General features: G+C 43.1%; 1 protein-coding gene across 1 annotated transcript; it reads left to right on the forward strand.

The window, feature by feature from the left end:
• On the forward strand, window positions 1-12,920 carry SEC61A1 (SEC61 translocon subunit alpha 1). Its single transcript, XM_065642918.1, has 12 exons — window positions 1-98; window positions 1,620-1,687; window positions 2,344-2,409; window positions 2,512-2,590; window positions 3,480-3,611; window positions 4,543-4,652; window positions 4,858-5,011; window positions 5,858-6,018; window positions 6,677-6,874; window positions 7,273-7,464; window positions 9,088-9,164; window positions 10,200-12,920. The coding sequence occupies exons 1-12, from the start codon at window positions 92-94 to the stop codon at window positions 10,384-10,386; spliced, it is 1,431 nt and encodes a 476-aa protein (XP_065498990.1). The 5' UTR covers window positions 1-91; the 3' UTR covers window positions 10,387-12,920.
• The last annotated feature ends 7,715 nt before the right edge of the window (window positions 12,921-20,635 follow it).

The raw sequence follows: 20,635 nt of genomic DNA on the forward strand, positions 1-20,635 counted from the left end.
GCGCGGCGCGTGGCAGGAAGCGGAAGGGGGCGAGCCCTGACGTGTCTCTCCGAGGCAGCAGATCGCTCCTCGCTCCCGTCCGGCGGCCGCCATGGGCAGTAAGTACCGGGGACCGGGACCTCGGCCGGGCCGCGGGGCTGAGGGGCTTCCGCGGGGTGCGTGACGGCCGAGGGGCCGCGGCGGGGCCACCGGCTGCCCTTTCACAGGCACCTGAGGACGGGCCCTCCTGACGGGCGGCGCGGCGGCCCGATCCCCCCGATCCTCCCGATCCTCCCGCCGGCTCCAGGCCTCTCTGAGGGGCCGCTGTCCTCGCCCGCCCGCCCACGTCTAGGCCCAGGCCCCTCCGCGCCCAGTCCTGTGGGGGTTTCCCCTCCTCTGATTTGGAGGCTCCCTCTGGATTTTTTTATTTTCTCCCTTTCGCAATGAGATCACAGAATCCCAGAATGTCAGGGATTGGAAGGGATCTCAAAAGCTCATCCAGTCCAATCCCCCTGCCGGAGCAGGAGCACCCAGATGAGGTTACACAGGAAGGTGTCCAGGCGGGTTTGAATGTCTCCAGAGAAGGAGACTCCACACCCTCCCTGGGCAGCCTGTTCCAGGCTCACCATGAAGAAGTTTCTTTTCAAATTTAAGTGGAACCTCCTGTGTTCCAGTTTGTACCCATTGCCCCTTGTCCTGTCATTGGTTGTCACCGAGAAGAGCCTGGCTCCATCCTCCTGACACTCACCCTTTCCATATTGATAACAGTGAATGAGGTCTCCCCTCAGTCTCCTCTTCTCCAAGCTCAAGAGCCCCAGCTCCCTCAGCCTTTCCTCACATGGGAGATGTTCCACTCCCTGCAGCATCTTCATGGCTGCGCTGGACTCTCTTCAGCAGTGCCCTCTCCTTCTGGAACTGAGTGGCCCAGAACTGGACACAATATTCCAGATGCGGTCTCACTAGGGCAGAGTAAATGCCCGTTCCCTGGTTATGGCAGGTGTTCTAGGGCAGGATCGACCATCCCAGGCAGCGGGTACCGGGGCGGGGAGGGCCGGGCTCTCTCCTTGGTGACCGGTCATAACGCTGTAAGCCAAAACCTCAATGACACTGTCAAGAGTAAACTATAAAGGGGGATCTGCAGTCCAGAAGGAATTCAAATGGATGGATCTTCAGGGTCTGATACCTTGAGGAAGAGCTGCTTGAAAAGCATTTTAGTTGATCTCTGTGTTGTGGTAGATGTAGAAGAGAATGATGATTTAAGTTTAAAACCACAGTCCAGTGTTACATTTCAGGCAGTTAATTGATTGAAATTAAGTAAATAACTTTTATGAGCAGGTCTTAAAGCCTTAGGAAATCAACACTGGAGTGGGTGCCCTCAACAGAGAAGTGCAAAGCCACCAGTAGTTTCAGTTCTTCTGCATCTTTGCACACTTTTTAATTCAAATCAGTCCAAAATATGTATACAGCCTTAGGTTTGACTTAAGAAGTTTAGCATTAATTCTGTTCCAAATCAGACCTATGCTCATAGGAGAACGTGTGGCCAAATTCACGTATGTGCCCAAATTCAATTTTACTTGAGCTTTTCTCAGTGTTCTTTGTACCCGTGTGTTCACTTTGTCTTTTAACTCATTTCCTTACAGTAAAATTTCTTGAAGTAATCAAGCCCTTCTGTGTTATCTTGCCTGAAATCCAAAAGCCAGAACGGAAGGTAAGTTAATAAACTCTTCTTCCTAAGTCTGTGTTTGTGTAATATAAAATGTTTACAGCTTAGTTTGCATTTGTGGGTTTTTCTTTTATTTTTCTTCTTGGGTGAATGGCAGTTTTAGGCACAATTGTTTTCAGTTGAGTTCTTGTCTAGTACATCCTGTACTGTGAATATGCTTATACAGAATATATTTGCTGATAAATGCAGTTGTGCAGATACGGTTATACCATAGCAGTGAGTCGTGAGATGCTGAAAGGAGTAGTTTAAAGTAGCAACTTGAAAAATCTTTGCTTCTTAAATTCTAATGGAAGGTTATTTGCTAAAATAAGCTTCTCTGTATTTTTTTTTCTTACTAGAAGGTCTTTTTTTAATGAAAACATAAGAGTTGTTTCTGTGGAAGTACTAGAATTACCTACCATTGGCGTAAGCTTATTTATTTGGATTAAAGTTTCAATAAAGCTTATTTTCCTTGGCCTTATATAGTATAAAAAGGATGAAGAGTGAGTTATTTTCTTTGGGATGTCCTGTACTTGGTCCTTTCACAAGAAAATAATGTGAGCTGTAGCTACTGTGGAAGTTTGCCTGATCGACTAGATCTTGTTATCTTGACAGCTTTGCTATGTTTGGTTGCTGTTGATTTTTAAATTTTTTTCCTTTAGATTCAGTTTAAGGAGAAGGTGCTATGGACAGCTATCACACTCTTCATCTTCCTAGTATGCTGCCAGGTATGATTCTTTCCCTTGTTTTTAAGGAAGAGCTGGAATGGTTAAAGGATGTTACAAAGTCTCTAATTAAATTCCATTTTCCTCTGCTTGTTGGAAATGCAGATTCCTTTGTTCGGTATCATGTCATCAGACTCAGCAGATCCTTTCTACTGGATGAGAGTGATTTTGGCATCAAATAGAGGTATGGTTAGTCTTTCTGGAGGGAAGTTTTTAACTTGGACCACAACATTTTTGGACTTGTTCTTACCTTACACTCTGTTTTGAAGAAGATAAAAACCAGAGCAGAGAGGGAAAAGACATTTCATATATTATGTAAAATCACAACCCAATGTAGCATTGGGAAAGGCACAATTTTGTGGACAAAATGGGTTTATGGTTGGCTGTGTGCAATCTATTACTGTACAAAAATTAAGGAGCATTTTGGGGAAAAAATGTCAGGGAGAGACACTTCCTAGTTACCAGCATCACTACTGTTGCAGTTTTCTGTGTATCTTTTTGGTTTGTGTTTCAAATACTTACACTGTGGTTTTCTGTCTCACAGAATATTAAAATTCACGATAGTTTATCTAAACATCAGTTTCTTATAGAGGCTTTCTAATGCAGGTATGAACTAGAAATTATGACATTTTTCTGAATTCATTTTGTCATTATATATAATTTGGGATATCTATCAGTTCACATCACAATGAGATGTGCATATATGCATGGAACTTGGGGCAATCCTGAAGAAAATTTGGATTTTCCTGTTAAAAATTACAAATAATAACGTGACCGATTGTCAAAGGCAGAAAGCAAATTACTGCCTCACTTTATGCAGAGTAAATCTGGTCCTGAGAGCAAAAGTCTTTTTTAGCGAACACAGTTTTTAAGGTACTGAGAAGTTTACGTATCAGACTGACCTTTAACAAGCTTCTGATATCATTGAAACCTTTTACGTTTATGGAGATTTGGAGTTGTAGATCTTCTCCATCATGATGCAAAGAGTGGAAAAAAAGAAACTTTGAACTTCAAAGGCACCTGGGTACGGCACATCCCATTATTTTCTTTCATCGTTCTCCCTGTGCCTGCAGGTACGTTGATGGAACTGGGCATTTCACCGATTGTCACTTCTGGGCTCATCATGCAGCTCTTGGCAGGTGCCAAGATAATTGAAGTTGGTGACACCCCGAAGGACAGAGCTCTCTTCAACGGAGCACAGAAACGTGAGTAACAGCTGATGCTAAAGGCTGATGTTTTAGAGCATCTAACCCTGAAAATAAGTGTAAACTCACTATGTGGTGAATGTTGGAGTCAGATATCTGGGTTTCTGTCACCACGATGTGTTCATGTTGTGCTACAGACTTCCGTGTTTCATCAGTCTTTTACTGACTGCTGTCTGGCTCGTTAGCTGTTAAGCTTCAAAAAGGTTTGAAAAAGGAAAGTACCTGTGCAGTTGGCATTGCTGCTCTAATCACATCGGGTAAACTAAGAAATACAGAGACTGTGGGGGCTCAGCCTTTGAACTGTGGTGGTCAGTGTTAACCTAAAAGAAGTTAATATTGATTAAGATGTTTGGTGTAGTTTTTACCTTGCAGTTTCCAGCGTGGGTCTTTCTCAGCAAGAAAAGATCTCTGCGCTCAGTCAATAAATGACTTTTCTAAAAATTTGAGGATTCTTTAGCTATTTGATGCTGTACCACGCTACTTACTGATCTGCTTACTGGAAAAAAAAATAATTTAAATTGCTACGGTAATATCTTAACTCCCACAGGGGTTTCAATATCTAAAGCAATCTTCGGTAACCAAACCCACTTGCTTTTAAGTGTATGTGTTCCTGAAGTGTCTGTGTATTTGTATTTTCAGTGCCAGATTTCAAACAACCACCTTAACTTGCCATTGAATGTCCTGTGATTTATGTAGTCGTTCCCAACTTTCTTTACAAAGAAGTGATTTCTATTTCAATTATATTAATGAATTATATAATAAGTTAATTACGTAGTATATAATTATAAATATATACTTTAAATGTCTAAATTATACATATACTTTCAATTATATATTGAATCATAGAATATAACAATATATAACAATCATAAAATTGCCACTAACATATATCTCCAGAACAAATACATACTTTTTTCTTTTTATTCTACAGTGTTTGGAATGATCATTACCATCGGACAGTCTATTGTCTATGTAATGACTGGAATGTATGGAGACCCATCTGAGATGGGTGCTGGTATCTGCTTGCTTATCACAATTCAGGTAATTTCTAGTCCTCCTTATTTACTCTTCCTCTGAAAGGGTCAAAAGATCAGCCTTACGGACTCCCCGCCCCACATGCAGAGCAAAAAGATCAAATTGTGCCTGCTTACTCATATATAGTCTTATCTTTTAAGACAAGTTATTTTTTTAACAAAAATTTAAAAAGGATGAGACTAATGCTGTATTTCTTTTTTTTTAACTGTAGCTTTTTGTTGCTGGATTGATAGTTCTGCTCTTGGATGAGCTCCTCCAGAAGGGATACGGGCTTGGTTCTGGCATCTCTCTCTTCATTGCTACCAACATCTGTGAGACGATTGTCTGGAAAGCATTCAGCCCCACCACTGTGAACACGGGACGAGGTGATGTGGCACAGTCCATTTCCTTTACTTGCATTAGGATTGAATTATTTTCTCAAATGAAACAAAAAACCCAAGTAGCTTCTCCCTACTATTCTTTTAAAATTCCAACTCATTACATTCTCATATAGACTAGTACAACGATCCTTTAAAATAGAAAAATGTCAGTTGTGGAAAAGTCTTAACTTTGCACAAAAAGGCAAAGTGGTTTTTTTGTGGTATGTTAACTTAAATGGCAAATGCTGTTACTACCATGTCAGCTATGTAATTGCCATGTAGTGAAACTTGTTAATACAGCAAGTGCTCCTCTGCAAGGTGCAAGTATGAAGACATTTCTTTTTAATTTTTCTAGTATCTCACAAGATGTTCCCTAACCTTGAATTTTTTCCAGTTCCTCCATTAAAACTCGACTATGGTACACTGCCCTCGTGTTATGGTTGTGCCCAACTTACTGACAGATACAATCTGTTTCTTTCTGCTCCTTGCAAGTCTTACTTTTTGCCACAAAGACCTTATTCTCCAAACCTGATAGGAGGTGATCTTGTTTGGTGCTTTATAATAGAAAACATAACTGAGATTATCGCATTTGCTGTAATACAGACAATAACTAGTGTCTCACCATGAATGACACTAGGCTACTGCAGGGGGATTTTAAAAAAATCTTGGAAATAACATGACTAATATGAAGGATGACAGTAGTAGAATTGTAAGAGTGTGCTCAAGATGCAAAAGACTTGGAGAAATCCCGTTCCACATCCTGTGTTTCAGCAGTATGCCTGATGGGACAAAGCACTGAAGTTTGGAGATAATCACAGCACACCTAACTTGTGTTTTCTTTTTGTTTCCAAGGCATGGAATTTGAGGGAGCCATCATCGCTCTGTTCCATCTTCTGGCTACTCGTACAGACAAAGTCAGAGCTCTTCGAGAGGCCTTTTACCGCCAGAATCTCCCCAACCTTATGAATCTGATTGCCACCATCTTTGTCTTTGCTATTGTGATTTATTTCCAGGTCAGTTGGATTAAAGAGGGCTATAAAATTGTATTGAAGTAGATCTGTAATCTGCTTCCTTTTACAGGAAATTATATTTTCACTTCTCTGGTGCCTTCAGAAGACTCATTTTTGTGCCTGCAACATCTGGATGTTAATTTAATACTAGTTTATTTAAATCAGTTCCCCCACTTACTGTAGCTACGCTAAAGACTTGAGGCATACTTGGGTCTCTGAAAAAAACAAGAGAATGTGTACATGTAATATTGCCTAATGCAAATGCTCTTGCTTTTTGCTGGAAAATACTTTGGAGTCTTTAAGCCTGTATGTCTCTTACTGTTTGTTGCAGCAAACTGCTGAAGAATATCAGAAGTTTTGAGTAGTTTTAGTGTTTCTTTTCCTGGATGCTATGTTCGGTCTCCTTGAAGCTTCAGATTTCTTCTGATACCTTCATCTTTCACACTTCCTTATATGTGTGAGTTAGACCATTGTGCACATTTCCAGGCTCTTCGCAGAAGCGTTCGGATGGATAGTTCTCTGGGTATCATACATGTTTGTGCACAAAATTATTGCAGGGTTTTTTTCTTTTGCTGTCAAGACCTTGCACTTGCAATTTATAACCTATAATGTGGGTTCATATCAAGATATAACGGGGGACTTTCTTTTGAAAACTTTTCAGGGCTTCAGAGTGGATCTTCCTATCAAATCTGCTCGCTACCGTGGCCAGTACAACACCTACCCCATCAAGCTGTTCTATACTTCCAACATTCCCATTATTCTTCAGTCTGCCCTGGTGTCAAACTTGTACGTCATCTCCCAGATGCTTTCTGCTCGCTTCAGTGGCAACTTACTGGTTAGCCTGCTGGGCACTTGGTCTGTGAGTATTCCTTCTGATCTTGCGTACGGCTTTATAAGAGTGCTCTTAAAACGTGTAGTTGAAGAGCTGATCTCTCTAAACATTAAGACACACTTCTACAGATGGTCATGTACACTTGAACTCCTAGACTAGTAATTTAAATTAATGGCAGAGTATGAGAATTGCTGTGATGAGTGTAGATTTTAAGTCTCCATTTACCTTGGGCTATTCTTTGCTGTCCTAGGTATTTTTGCTGGTTTTTGTTGTATTCCGTTTCCACGTTAGAAACTGCTTGTGATAGTAAAGTTGCGTCTTTGGGTGCTGCTGTAGCAGTGATAATACAGCGATCTGAAGATGATATAAACTTAATGGCTAAGAAATAGTGAAAAAGTTGGTGACCGCCTGCTTCCTTCTTCTAGGACACATCAGCTGGAGGCCCTGCTCGTGCTTATCCCGTTGGTGGACTTTGTTATTATCTGTCACCCCCGGAGTCCTTTTCTTCGGTGTTAGAAGACCCCGTCCATGCAGTTGTTTATATTGTATTTATGTTGGGCTCCTGTGCTTTCTTCTCCAAGACATGGATTGAAGTCTCTGGCTCCTCTGCCAAAGATGTAAGTTTAAAATGATAACTTATGTAAGTTTACACGGTGAAAACAGATGAGCTATTGTAAGAATAAGACTGACTTTCTTCTGAAATTGCTATTATGCTGATAATCGTGTTGGTAACATTTATGATTTTTATGAACAGTGACGTCGTGGATCAGAAAGAGTGTTTAGAAATAAGAATTTTTGTCCTTTTTTTGTAATAGGGGCAGAATGGGGATAATTTTTGCCCTGTTTGCTTCACTGCTTTTTAAAAAACAACAAAACCGAAATAATTGCTTTCATTGGCATCAGGAAAATTTAAACATTGCTATGTAACATCTGATCAGTGTGAGGTAACATGAAAGGTAGAAACTCTTCCGGTGCCAAATGACAGATGCACTGTGTGCAAGGCAGCTGCCACTTAAGAACTTGTAGATAAAACTTCTATGCCCCTGTCTGGCATAGAGTTCTTCATTTCTTTTGGGGGAAGATTAACTAGAGGTTGTTATTTTTAACTTAGGAGCACTGATAACAGAGAATATAGTGCAGTGCATTAACGCACCTGAGCCCAGCTTCTCAAAATTCCCATTTGCCACAGGATATTTGATTTTCAGCAACTACCTCATTCTGAAATTGGAATTGGAAAACAGAGTGGAAAATAGTTATCATTGTGGTATGTTTGTATGGTGTGGGTTTCGGGTAGGAAATCAAGTTTGGCAGCCACATGGAATGGTTTAATCCATTCTTTAACAAAGATGTAATAGTTGCACAGTTGCTGTAACAGCGTGAGCACTCTCTTGGTTTTGGACTTGCATCTGGTTGCTTATTGTCAGCGTGCAGGGAGGCACTCACAGCCATGTATAGCCAGATTTTTCTTTCAGTATAAAACAACATACAGCTTTTAACACTTCAATATACTTCCCTGAAACTGAAGAAAATGATTTTAAGTTCATATAAACAAGGTCAAAAATAAAAATTGCTAAATCATTACTTAAATGTTCACAATATAGTGGAGAACTGGCAGCTTAATAATCTGAAAGTGTGTTTTCTCAGTACATTAGATTCAGCTTTAGAATTTCCCTGCTAGAGTTTCAGTTCCTCTCAGTGAAATGTTTGCAGGGCTCTATTGTAACCCTGTACAATTGCAGAAACCCAGTTTAAGAATAATGTTCCAAGAAGGGATTCTTCCTAAGTCACACTGTTTCTAAATGGCCCCACAAATAAATAGTTTGCTCAACTGAGTGTGGGAAACTGAAATGTGGGAGTGGACACTTCACAGGATGGTTTTGCTGACATCTGCTAAACCCTGACCAGGAGAAGGTCGGTGGCAAAACAGGAATCGAATTGTGTGTCTGAGAGCTTACCAATGTCCAGGGTTTCCTTTTCTCAACAGGACTGGAATTATCCAAAAAGCTTTGCATAATTGACACTGTGGAAAAGTGCCTGTGACTGCAGTGTATCTGAAGTTAAAATACTGAGTATTTTAAACTTGGATGAATAATATAAAAACACAACCTCTACCCGCACAAAAAAACCCAAACCACCACCATTTACTGAAATGTCTTGCTTCTGGTTTTTTATAGTACTAAGTTCCATGGCCTTGGCAAATGACACTAAACTTACTTGCTCTGTTTCTTGATTCAATTCAGGTTGCCAAACAATTGAAAGAACAACAAATGGTGATGCGAGGCCACAGAGAAACTTCAATGGTACATGAACTGAACAGGTGAGCTGCACATCTCACAGCTGTTCACACAAAGTGTCATGGGGAAACACATTGCAAATTTGGCTCTGAGTTACCATTTCTAGACCCTAGGACACAGATATTCTTTCAGCTTCAATGTTACATGTGTGAGACATAGAATATTGTCTCTCATGAATGGCTGGACTTGTACTTTACAGCATATTTTTGCCTTACAATTAGAGAATGTGCTTTAAGTTCTCAGCTTGTACTTTCGTTTTGTTGTATTCTTTTATGCTTTTTATAGGATAGCTAATGATGAGCATTCGAGTGTACTTTACTATTTGAAACTGACACACAAGTATTTTTACCGTAATTTTTAGAGCGCTGTTATGTTTTGAGTACTGTTTTCACGCAGACCTTGCTTTAAAACAAGTAATTAAATCTACTAGATGCAGAGACAGGCAGGGCTCAGTGTCTGTAGGTTTTCTGATTGCAGGGTAGGACTCACCCTTTGTGTTACAGAAATGTTATTGGAACTTTAGATTTCAGTCATCTGCAGATGACTTGAGCTGGTAGCCATAAACTTAATCCTTGTGCTTAATTGTATGGCAGACTGTTAAGATGTTCTCAGCTTAGCATTTTTTTCCCTCCTGTCAGGTCGAGCTTTTTATATCCTTACCTAGTGAACTGGCACTATTATATGTTCCTTGTCTTGAACTGGTAGACCCATGAGAGAAGAGAGTATTCTGCTGCTGACTTTTTTCAATTCATCTAGTTTCATTCTTGTGGTTTGAGGGTTCTGTGTGGTTTTTTGTTTTGTTGTGTTTGTTTTTGTTTTTGGGGGAGGGTTTTGTTGTTGGTTTTGGGGTTTTGTTTGGTTTGGGTTTTTTTAATCCACCTGGTTAGATAGTCTCTGTAGTCTTCTTTCAGTTCTCAGTGGGATTGGTATTTAGAAAAAAACCTGCCTCTGATTTAGGTATTTCCCGTAGATCCCATATACCACTAGCCCTAGTATTTTTCTTCATATCCTGAGCAAACTCTAATGGTTCCTTTTCTACTCTCGTGTTGTGTTTCCAGGTACATCCCTACAGCTGCGGCGTTCGGTGGTCTCTGTATTGGTGCCCTCTCTGTGTTGGCAGATTTCCTCGGGGCAATTGGGTCTGGAACTGGAATTTTGCTTGCTGTCACTATCATTTATCAGTACTTCGAAATTTTTGTAAAGGAACAGAGTGAAGTTGGCAGTATGGGAGCTCTTCTTTTCTAAACCTGGCTTCTCATGGACCCAGGAAAGAGGAGAGGAATATTCTCCAAATATAGCCAGTCAGGTGAAAAGAAGTAATGTAAACTTTATCATGTCATTCTATAGGAACACATATTTTAATAATGTTTCAAAAGTGCATTCCCTTATGTTCGAACTTTTCTAGCATACTGTTTGCATTTTATAAATGGATGAGAAACAAGTGCAAAGAAATTTTTTTTAAGAAAATTGTTTTTTAATTGCGTGAGGAGAATCGGCTTTCTGAATTGGATTTCGTTCAATGACTGAAATTTTTTGAGCCCCTTTCAACATTAGTATACCTGAAGCCTTTACAGGTTTTAATAAATAATTGTGGGGAGGGTTGAATGTTTGGAAGGGACTTTTTTTCATTTAATTTGTTTTTTTCAGCTCCTTTGCAGTAGTGGTGAGAAAAATCTCTCCCTCTGATGCTCAAGTTCCATAATTATGGTTCTAAGCACAAACAGTGTTCAGTATGTTCAGTTTTGTGTTTGGTTTTTTTTTGGTTTTTTGGTTTTTTTTTTTCAGTATGGCAGATTTGGGAGGCAGTTGTTTCTTTTTACTAAATGGTATCTCTAATTCCTGATGTCTTGTCATTACTCCTCTAGACCTTGTCAGATGTTGAGCATTGGCTTGAGACTGTTGTCAACTTTCTGTGTCAGACAAGACCGTGTTCTTTCCCACCATCCCTCCTCCATCAGCAGAAAACTCAGGTCAATTTAGATTCTGCCAGAGTCTGTGCCTCAGAGTTGCAACTTTGAAACTTGGTCACACTGGCAGCTTAGTGAAATCTAATTAGTTGTCATTGTCATTAGCGGCCATACTTGTAGTTCTGATGCTCACGGAAAGAACTGAATGTTATGGCTGCTTAGATGCCAATCTGCTTGTGCTCTTTGCTAAAGCTGAGTGTCTCTCATTGATGATGAATTCTGGTCTCGTAGCAGTCGGGATGTTATCTGGCTACTCATATCTAGTGAATTTTTGAGTCTCGTTACCACAAAGAAGTGTGAAAACAATGTCTGTTACTGGTCTGTATCTCTAGATCTATCTAGATGAGACCCTGGTTAGATAACTCCTGTAAGTTGCTTCCATAGAAGGATTTTCCATCCTTTAATCTCATTGACTTGAATGGTGGATGGAAAAGTGCTTGATCAGAAGGTATTTGGACTCCTCCTTTTTTGAGGATCATGCCTTCAAATTGGAGAAGTTACCAGCTTTAGATAAAGGACCAGAATCATACTTAATTTTCCATTTTAATTTAGATTGTCAGTACTAATCAGGTGCCTAGGACCAAATGCAAATATTTGCGTATGAGTCTTGTAAATACGTTTTTCCTCAATCAGTATTGGACAACGTGGAAACGAGAAGGAGGACTTAAAATGTTGGAATGTTTCTTTCCACTGCAACAACATGCCTTTTTTGCATGTTGGGCTGCCGGTGTATGAATTACTGTTTCTGCTTGGAGTGCTGAGACTCTGTTCCGTACCCAAGGGGCACAGATGACATCCAGAAGCCCTTGTTAATGCACTGAGCTCAAACACTGAACGTGTGAGAAATCTGCACATTTGGAATGAGACAACCCTGGGGGTGAGGATCACAATTGGGAAAGGAAAAAAATTGTTGGGATAAAGTAGCTGTGAAATGTTCACTACCAGCCACTCGCTATTACTTCACACTACATTCGATAATCTTCTGTCTTTCCTCGAGTAGTAGTATGGCACAGCACAAATTTGGTGTGAAATAAGGGATGGTTAAAAAGTGAGTTTAAAAGGAGAGGGATGGAACACGGTGTGGTTCTTCTGCTTGGGGAACTTTTGTTGTTTTATTTCCAGGAAGCCCCGTACAAGTTTTGTTTTAAAATACAAAGGACTCCACTTCTAGGCACACGGTTTTGGCTGGGCTGGAGCTGTACGTGTGTTTTTGGTCATATCATCTGTTTGAACCGGTTGCAGTTTAGACTGTTGGCTCTTCAGTGTCTAAGCAGCACTCGTTCTACGCATCTGTATTTTTGTTGTCTAATGCTGGAATCTTTTGTCTCTTACCAAGCAGCTATGTCCTCAGAGCAGGACCTGCTGATCATACAGTGGATGTTCACAAAAAGAAATAATGCCTAAACAATCTGCTTTATAACGAAATAAAGTACATCTTTGGAGCTAATGCTTGGCTTTTGGTGCTTTGAATAGTGTCACAGTTCTAACGCTTGTAGAATAACGTTACCTGCCTAAGAGACTAAGTGATCCCTCAAAACAGCTGTTTAGACCATCAGCGTAAAATAAGGACAAATTGTATTTGCTCCAAGGTCTTCTCTCAACAATAGGTTGCCAAAATTACAGAACCTGAACCATTCCTCTGGGCTTTCCTGTTCCGGAAGAGTCATGATTCAAATGGCGCTGCACAAGTAAATAGTGGGAGAGTGAGGTAATGATGCACCAGTTCAACAAAAACTGTATTTCCATATGGAATACAGGGACAATCGTTTTCTGGCATTATAGGAGCAACAGGGCATTATTTGAAAAAATAAAACTCAAAGCTGATGATATTCCCAATTATTGTTTTGCCCTCTTGAGTTTTTAAACTTTACTTGGAGTAAAGGAAAATTTTGTCTTCCTCCTGAACAGAAATAAACTTTAAAAGCAAATTTATGCAAGAAGTTTGGCCAAGGTTTTGGTTGTGTGTGAAGTAGTTTTAAACAACAGCTTGATTTCTCCCTTGCTGTTTTATTTCTCCCCAGAAAACCTGCACTAATAGTAACTGTGGTTGCTGTAGGAATATTATGTTGTCACATACATGATGAGTTATCCACAAGACAACTAGGTGAAATACCAACACCACGGCAAAGTTTCAGATCCTGGTTCTGCTGGTGGTATTTTCAGAGCAAAGTTCTTTGCAAAGCCTTTTCTTCTGCGCTGTAGATTTCATGTGAAAGCTTATGCCACAGAACTGAAGTGCTGCATGTTTGATTTCATCCCTGTCACCATTATTCTGGAAGCCTGAAAAATCATCTAGTTTGTTCCTGTTCACTTTTTCCTAGAGCGTATCTCCACACAATTTTGAGATGCCAAACAAAGGGACTTTTCCTAATTCCTTGAATATTTTGTTTGTTGTCGGGGGGGGCTTGTTTAAAAAAAAAAAATCCTTTTGGCTGCAACTGTAAAGGTTGTTGCTTTACCCTGTGAAACATTTCATGGCTGTGGTCCCTCGATTACTTCTGGGGATCACCCTGTACTGTAAACAGGCTGTGATTTGGCAATTAGATTTCTCCACCAGCTTTCGGTAAAGGAGGAAGCTGAGAGGCCTGGTAGCTGCTTTTCCTAATTGTTCTTTCTTGCAGCAAGGAATAATAAGCTTTAGGTGGCCTTCAGTTTTATCACAGCTCTGGGGAGCTTCGCGCAGGTTTTTGTGAGCTTGCGGCCGCGTTGTGACACAGCTGACAGCTCCTCGATCGGCCCTCGCTGCCACGAATACTAAAAACTGCTTCCTGAGGTATCGCCGGGTGCCGAACCAGTGTTCGAGTCTTTCCAAACACATGATGGCCGCAGGGTGTTATCACTGGTAAAGAAAAGTGCTTTCAGGAAAAGTGCACAAGGGGGGAAAGCAGTGACATTTCTGAAGCTGGCCTGGTACGCGGTTTGGCCAGCCGGCTGGCTGCTCTTCTCTCGTTCCCTCTGCCAGCTTTCTGACACCAAACCGCAGCCTTCGCCGCCTTCCTGCCTAGAAAGGTCGGGGTTTGAACGGCGGCCAGCGGCACCGCTGGCCCCTTCCCAGGACATGTGCAGGTGTTCAAACAATGTCCGACTTGTTCAGGGCTCTGGGTCTAAAACAGCCCTGGCCGGCGCTGGCACCGACGTGAGAGTCTGCCCGCCTGGTGGCAATGTTACACTGCAGTTCAGAGCGGGCTGGGTCAGCGAAATGCCTATCAAATCTGTTCCAAATGCGTGTTCTTTCTTCGCTGCTATGCTGATGGGTGTTGTACAATGCAAGAAGTTGGGAAATGAGTTCGCCAATATTTATTTGTAGTTCCTAGAATCAGGGCCAGAATTGAAGTGGTTTTAAGCTGAAGTGCTGAAAATTGTCTCCTTCTCTTTTTAGAGTGTTGATGGTATTTTCTAATATTTTCAGGCATGCTTGGTGCCAAGGCGCAGTTGCTGTCACAGCCACTTGGTGTGCTGAATATTGCTATGCAATGTAAGCCCAGGCTGAGACAGTCGATAGGATTGGAAAGAAGGCGAGAAAAGAAGCATTTAAAACCAAAATCAGTATTCTAAGCTGGGGACCTAATTAGTCAGCTAGACCTTAAGCTGCTGGTCTATAAAACGCGACGGGATGGATCTGCTCGAATGGAAACTCTTGTGCGGGCCAGGTTGTAGCGATGCTCTGGCTATTGCTGCGGTGACGCCAGCCAAGCTGGCAGCGCTTGGCAGAAAGGAAATACCCGACGGTGGCACCTCCGCTGGCAGCCGAATCAGAGGGGCTGAGTGAGCACAGATGTGACAGACATTGTCATCACTGTCAAGGTCAGAAATGGGGTGCCTGCTCTGAGATATTTCATGCTGGAGAACGAGAAGACTGGGCTAGTCAACATTCCAGCAACATGAATACCCCAGAGTTTAAAATAGAGGAAACAAATAAAACAGAGGAATAGTTAGGATATAAATTTTTTTAAAAGCTGCTTCAGACGTTTTTGTGGTGCTTTGGAGAAAACCAGGATACATGGCACATATCAAATCCCAGATTCCCCTTTTTAAATATTAAGGCTAAAGTGAATGGTTCCAAAAATGGTGTGAGCCCTGGTGGGGAAATATTAGCTACCTGAAATCTGAGAGAAATATTATCCACTTTAATCTTCAGCACGTCTTCAGCCATTTGACGTTGTTACAGCTCTCGTGTCTCTTCTCTATACCTGTGGTGCAAAGCTTTGTAAAAGAAAAGGCAGCTCCAGACACACAGGAGCAGGAAACAGTGAGCCAAATGTTTTGCTTGATTAACTTCACTGTGTAAGTGCAAATTTTATTTTTGTTTGAAGAGCTTTCTCTTTCGGCAACACGAGAACAAGGAGTTGTTGCTGCTGGATTCCCAAGGGCTCACCCTGACCTCAAGTGTGGTCAATTATTCGATGATTTGAGTTGCAGATCCCAGCTGCAGAGAGTGACGGGTGGGTGTTGGTGAAAAGCCATGGCTCCAGGGAGCAGCTGTGGGATGAAGTAAGGCAGGAGCTGGGGCGGTGAGGAGATGTGTCCTTGTGGAGCCAGGATGCGATGAGTCTGTACTTAACTGCATCTCAGAACGCTCTTGAGCTCCAGGATTTTGACAAACAGCTGACCACAAATCGTGAGTGCATTGCGCTGATGGCGACAGTGATTAGAACTGCAAAGGGGTCGCTGCCCACTGGATTTCCCCGGTAAGACAAAGCCCAGGATACCTGTGTGCTGTAGAAATTCATGTTTTGTTCAGCCTTGGGGTCCCAGCCTGACGTGGTGTTCCCTTTCCACTACACAAAGTGTTCTTCGTATTCTGCAGATGTAGAAACTTGTAAGACAGGGAAGTGTGTCAAATTAATCCCTTTTCCAAGCACTTTTATCTTGGGCATTTAAGGATGGAGCTTGAAGTAGTGATCTAGTGATAAGAAGAGCAATTTTTTCAACCTGGCCCCTCTTGTTTTGAATAACTCTTGAAAGGAGGAGAGATTTATTCAAGTGGGGGGGTTCACTTCTTCAGGTAGGTAGAAAAGAGCCGCCTCTTATCACAGTGCCTCCCATTCCTTAAGCAGTAACGGCCAGGGGAAAGAAGCCAACATTTGGGATAAGGCTTATCTAATTTAATGGTGGAACACAGGAACGCGAGCCAGGGGTCTAACACAACTGTCTGCAATTGAGATACATTGCTGTCATTTTTATTTAGCTTGAAACGCTTGTATCTACCTTTTTGTAGCGGCTAGCTGGAAGCTTGTGTGATCCTTTAAACTGGAAGGGTGACAGGAGGATCTCATCTGTGAAAAGAGAAGAGCTTTACTTGTAGAGCAAATAAGCCAGAAGGTTTTCCATTTTTATGAAGTGGATTCTCAGCTGTTACTTGTATTGCGGGAGTTGCTTGATTTGCACGAGCGTGCCTGTTTTGGTGGGTACTGGCTGTAATTACAACAGGAGAGATATTTTTGGCTCCAAAGATTGTACAGTCTGAATTAAAATAAATAAACAAACAAGAGGCCAAAACCAACCAACTAGGAAAAAAAAAAAACCACACCAAAGGAAACGCTATAGGGAAAGACAGGGCTTATCCCCGGTCATACAGCTGGTTGGTGCGAGAGTCCTGACTCGAGCACGGTGTCTGTACCGCAGCATCTCTGTTCTCACCTGGTCCCGGCGCTTCCCGGCAGACGCGGGTGCTCCAGGTGAACACCCGGAGCCCTCCCAGCAGGTACCTCTGGCATCTGGAAAGACGCTGCTTTGTTCCATCACCCAGCAGAGCAATATTGTGAAATTCCTGCAGCAATAAAGTGCAGATCTGACAGGGCGGCTTTGCCTTTCTCTTGTAAATCCTCTGGCAGGATCCTGGTATGATTCTTGCCAAATGCCTCTGTAAGTGGCAGGAAGACCCGAGGGGTTTCGGGAGCAGGATGAATGCCCGGAGAGCTGGGCAGAGGGCCAGAACTGGCCTTTTTCACTGTGTCTCAGAGCTTTGAGCTCACACACGTCTCCTGGAAGGCACCAGAGCCTGATGCTCTTGGCTCCCAAGTCAGACAGGACACGGGCACTTTGCGAGCTTGTCCAACGTGACCTTGCGTAAGGTGTGAGATGAGCTTCACACAGTTTGTTTTCATCTCACAACAGCAAGAGCACTTGACTTCACATAAAACTGTTTTGCTTTACTTCTATCCAAAAGGCTTAGCAATTCCTGGATGCGTGTTTTTAATTTTCTCACTTTCTCCTACGTATGTGTTCCATGGGCCTTTAATTGTCATTTGCTGACTGTTTGACCCCTGGGTGGGATGGGGTTACCCTGCCCTGATTTTGGGTGAGGGAGGGTGGCTGGTGTTTCTGAAGACAAGTGATGATACATGTGCATACTCCTGGCAAGATCCTGCCTTCTGGATCAGACAAAACAAATTCATCCTCTGAAAAAGTCCATCTAGAAGGACAAGACCCTTTAGGAATATATAGTTATCAGTCTCTCTAATCTTAGGTGTCTGTCACCTGTATCCAAGTTGTAAAATATAGATGTCCAGAGGGGCCGGAGCCATTCAATAGAGCTGCTGCTGTAGTTCTTACCATTAATACCGAGCCTGAGGGCATCACTCCTGCGGTCAGCGGTCTGGAAAACCACGCGCAGCTCTCTGACTCCGAGAGAACTTGGGTTAATAAAAGGAGAGGCCGAAGCAGGGCTGGGGGTTCCAACAGCCGCCACTTGGGACCCAGAAAAGATGTTTCTCTGGTGCTGGGGGAGCAGTTGGCTCGCTGGTTCCCGGTATTTGCCTAAATATACTTTTGGATTGTCGCAGCTCTCATTGTTTGTGATAAAGGGTTGGACAAAAGGTCCATCGATCAGGCGCTTCTCGCGATCCGTCTCTGTCTGCCTGTCCAGATGGTGAGTTTGTGGCTTCGGTGACACCGCGAAGCTGCTGTGCTACGTCGGGGAAAAAGGTGCGATAGCGGCGAGTACGGGCGTGCGGATCCTCCCGGGGTTGTCGCTGTGTGAACGTGCAAATCCCTGTGTGAATACGTGCGACAGACTCGGCCGACTCGCTCTGCTCCAAGTCCAAAGCTGCTGGTGGACCTGCTCCTGTGTTTTGGTTTCGGAGGGAGCAGCCCGCCGGGTTTGAATGCACGTGGCGTTCAAGCCCTGCATGGGAGTCTGTCATAGAGAAAGATGCCAAAACTTACAAAAATTAAAAACCAAAACACAAAAAAACCCCAACAACAACAAACCAGCATTGAAGGCAACTAAAGAGTGGAGAGAATTTTGTTCCTAGAAGAAAGCCCCTGAGCTGCTTAGGAAAAGTGAAATATCTCCCGTAGTCATTGTTTAAGCTGAACTTTGCTTTTCTAACAATGAAAAATGGTGTTTGGTACCATTAGATAGCGTACGGAAAACAGTCATATTTATGAGATACTTGTTATTTCTTTTACTGTGTCATATTCAAAATACAGCACACGTTAGAAATGAAATTGCATTGCATGCAAAGATTCTTGCACTGACAGAGAAATGAAACACTTTATCCCTAAAATAGGAGGGAATAATATATTGAAAATAAAAAACATCAATTTTGCTAACGTGCATACAGAAAAGAAGGTTATATCTTGTGGTTCTAAAGTAGAACTTAAAACCAGACATAATAATGCAGTTATGCAAGAAACTTCTGTTTTAGAGAGCAAGCTGGGGAAAAAGGATGTGAGATTTCAATATAGATTCATTATAATGCAGTTAACAGAGGGCAATATTAAGGACTGACAGTAAAATTGGCCAGCAATAAATGGGGATTATAGTGACCTACTTTTTAAACTTAAAATAACTCAGATTTAAATATTTATTCATTGCATGGAAAGCTTGTGAGCTGGGGCGATATCGTGGCAGAGCTGCCGCCTGGGTGCAGCCCTCACGGGTGGTCACAGGTGGGACCGGGGTGGGAACATGAGCCCGTGATGCTGTCATCTCTATGGGCTTGGATGTGTCCGCTGTGCTCAAGCTGGTCCCATCTAGCACAAGTGCGATGGGAGCGGCTGAGGGAGCTGGGGGTTCAGCTGGAGAACAGGAGCTGAGGGGAGACCTTCTGATCTCTGACCTGCCTGAAAGGAGCTTGGAGCCAGGGGGGGTCGGGCTCTGCTCCCCAGGAACAAGCGCCAGGACCAGAGGAAACGGCCTCAAGTTGCGCCAGGGGAGGTTGAGGTTGGATCTGGGGAACAATTTCTTCCCCAAAGGGCTGTGGGGCATTGGAACAGGCTGCCCAGGGCAGTGCTGGAGTCACCATCCCTGGAGGGGTTGGACAGATGGACATGAGGTTCTCAGGGACACGGGGCAGTGCCAGGGGTGGGGTAATGCTTGGACTTGATGATGTTGAGGGTGTCTCCCAACCAAAATGATTCCATGATTCTCTCAGCTGGTCTGTGAAGTGTGGAAGTCATTAACTTCACCCAGATGGAAAAACTGTCTCATTCTCCCGCTCCAAAGGGAGCCTGCGATGGTTTCCTCTGCATGACGAACGCACGCGGTGGTGGCTCTACCTGCTGCTGCTCACCGACCTTCTGGCTCCGTCCTCCCGTCTCCGCTCTGCCCTGCTCCCCCGGTCTCTGCTGTCATCCCTCGTTTGCCATCCCTCACATCTGCGCGGGGCCGGGCCCCGCTGACGGCTCTTGCCGGGGCTCTCTCATCATCGATACGTACATCGGGAAGATCAAGGAGCGCTCTGACAATGGGGACATTGTACCTGGGTTTCTGCAGCCCGGCTGGGGAAACGAGCCCACCTCCCCACCCCTGTGTCCCCGCTGCCCGGGGGTTCCTTGGCCGGGCGACGTGGGTCTGATGCCGCAGACGTGTGGGTGAGGTGTTGGAGAGAGGCTTCGGTGGGAGCAAATTGTGACGGCTTTTAGCTAGTAAGATAATGGAGGGGAACAAAGCTGTTTGAGCAAACAATGCGATAAAAGAGGGTGCAGGATTTGAGGTCTCCTGTGCACGCTGATTTGGAAAGCGTGTGGCTGTGGAGGTCTCTCTCGTACAAATTGAACACAATGATTTAATTCATAACTTGAAGTAAAACCTCTGCCTGGGGTTTTGGTGGATTTGCTTCTATGCTCAATGGTCTTTTTAAAAATTCTTTCTTTTCTATTACTGGCATCAGCTTCCTCAGAAGAGGCTTGCCAGGGAGCTCGCTGTGTCCTCTCAGGGGTGCTTTTCTTTCCTTCACCTTCTCCATTTTGCCTTTCTAATCTTCCTCTCTCTCTTTCCCTTCTCTGTTCCCTCGCAATCCACAGCTTTCTTCCAAACACCCCGTCTCTCTCCAGCTTCTCCTCTTGCTTCCTCTGGGGTTGCATCCACTGTACGTGGGGTTTATTCCTCCTCTCTGGTTGCACGTTCTGTTGTATTTTGTTCGTGTATTTCCACCTCGCTCTTTGTCTTCCTCATTCTCTAGATTTCCCTTCTTTTTCCTCACACTTTCTTCTCATGTGATTTTTTTTGGGGTGGAATTTTCCATTATCTTCTTCCTTCTACCTCGCCAGTTTGTCATCCTCCCTTGCGCTGTCTGTTC

Source organism: Caloenas nicobarica, chromosome 11, assembly GCF_036013445.1.
Source record: "Caloenas nicobarica isolate bCalNic1 chromosome 11, bCalNic1.hap1, whole genome shotgun sequence".
Lineage (NCBI taxonomy): Eukaryota > Metazoa > Chordata > Aves > Columbiformes > Columbidae > Caloenas > Caloenas nicobarica.

Bases quoted from the DNA above. Each gene is read 5' to 3' on its own strand.
- SEC61A1 (XM_065642918.1), top strand. The intron at 6,019-6,676 runs GTCAGTTGGATT...AAAACTTTTCAG, and splicing joins CTATTGTGATTTATTTCCAG to GGCTTCAGAGTGGATCTTCC. The intron at 9,165-10,199 runs GTGAGCTGCACA...TTGTGTTTCCAG, and splicing joins ATGGTACATGAACTGAACAG to GTACATCCCTACAGCTGCGG.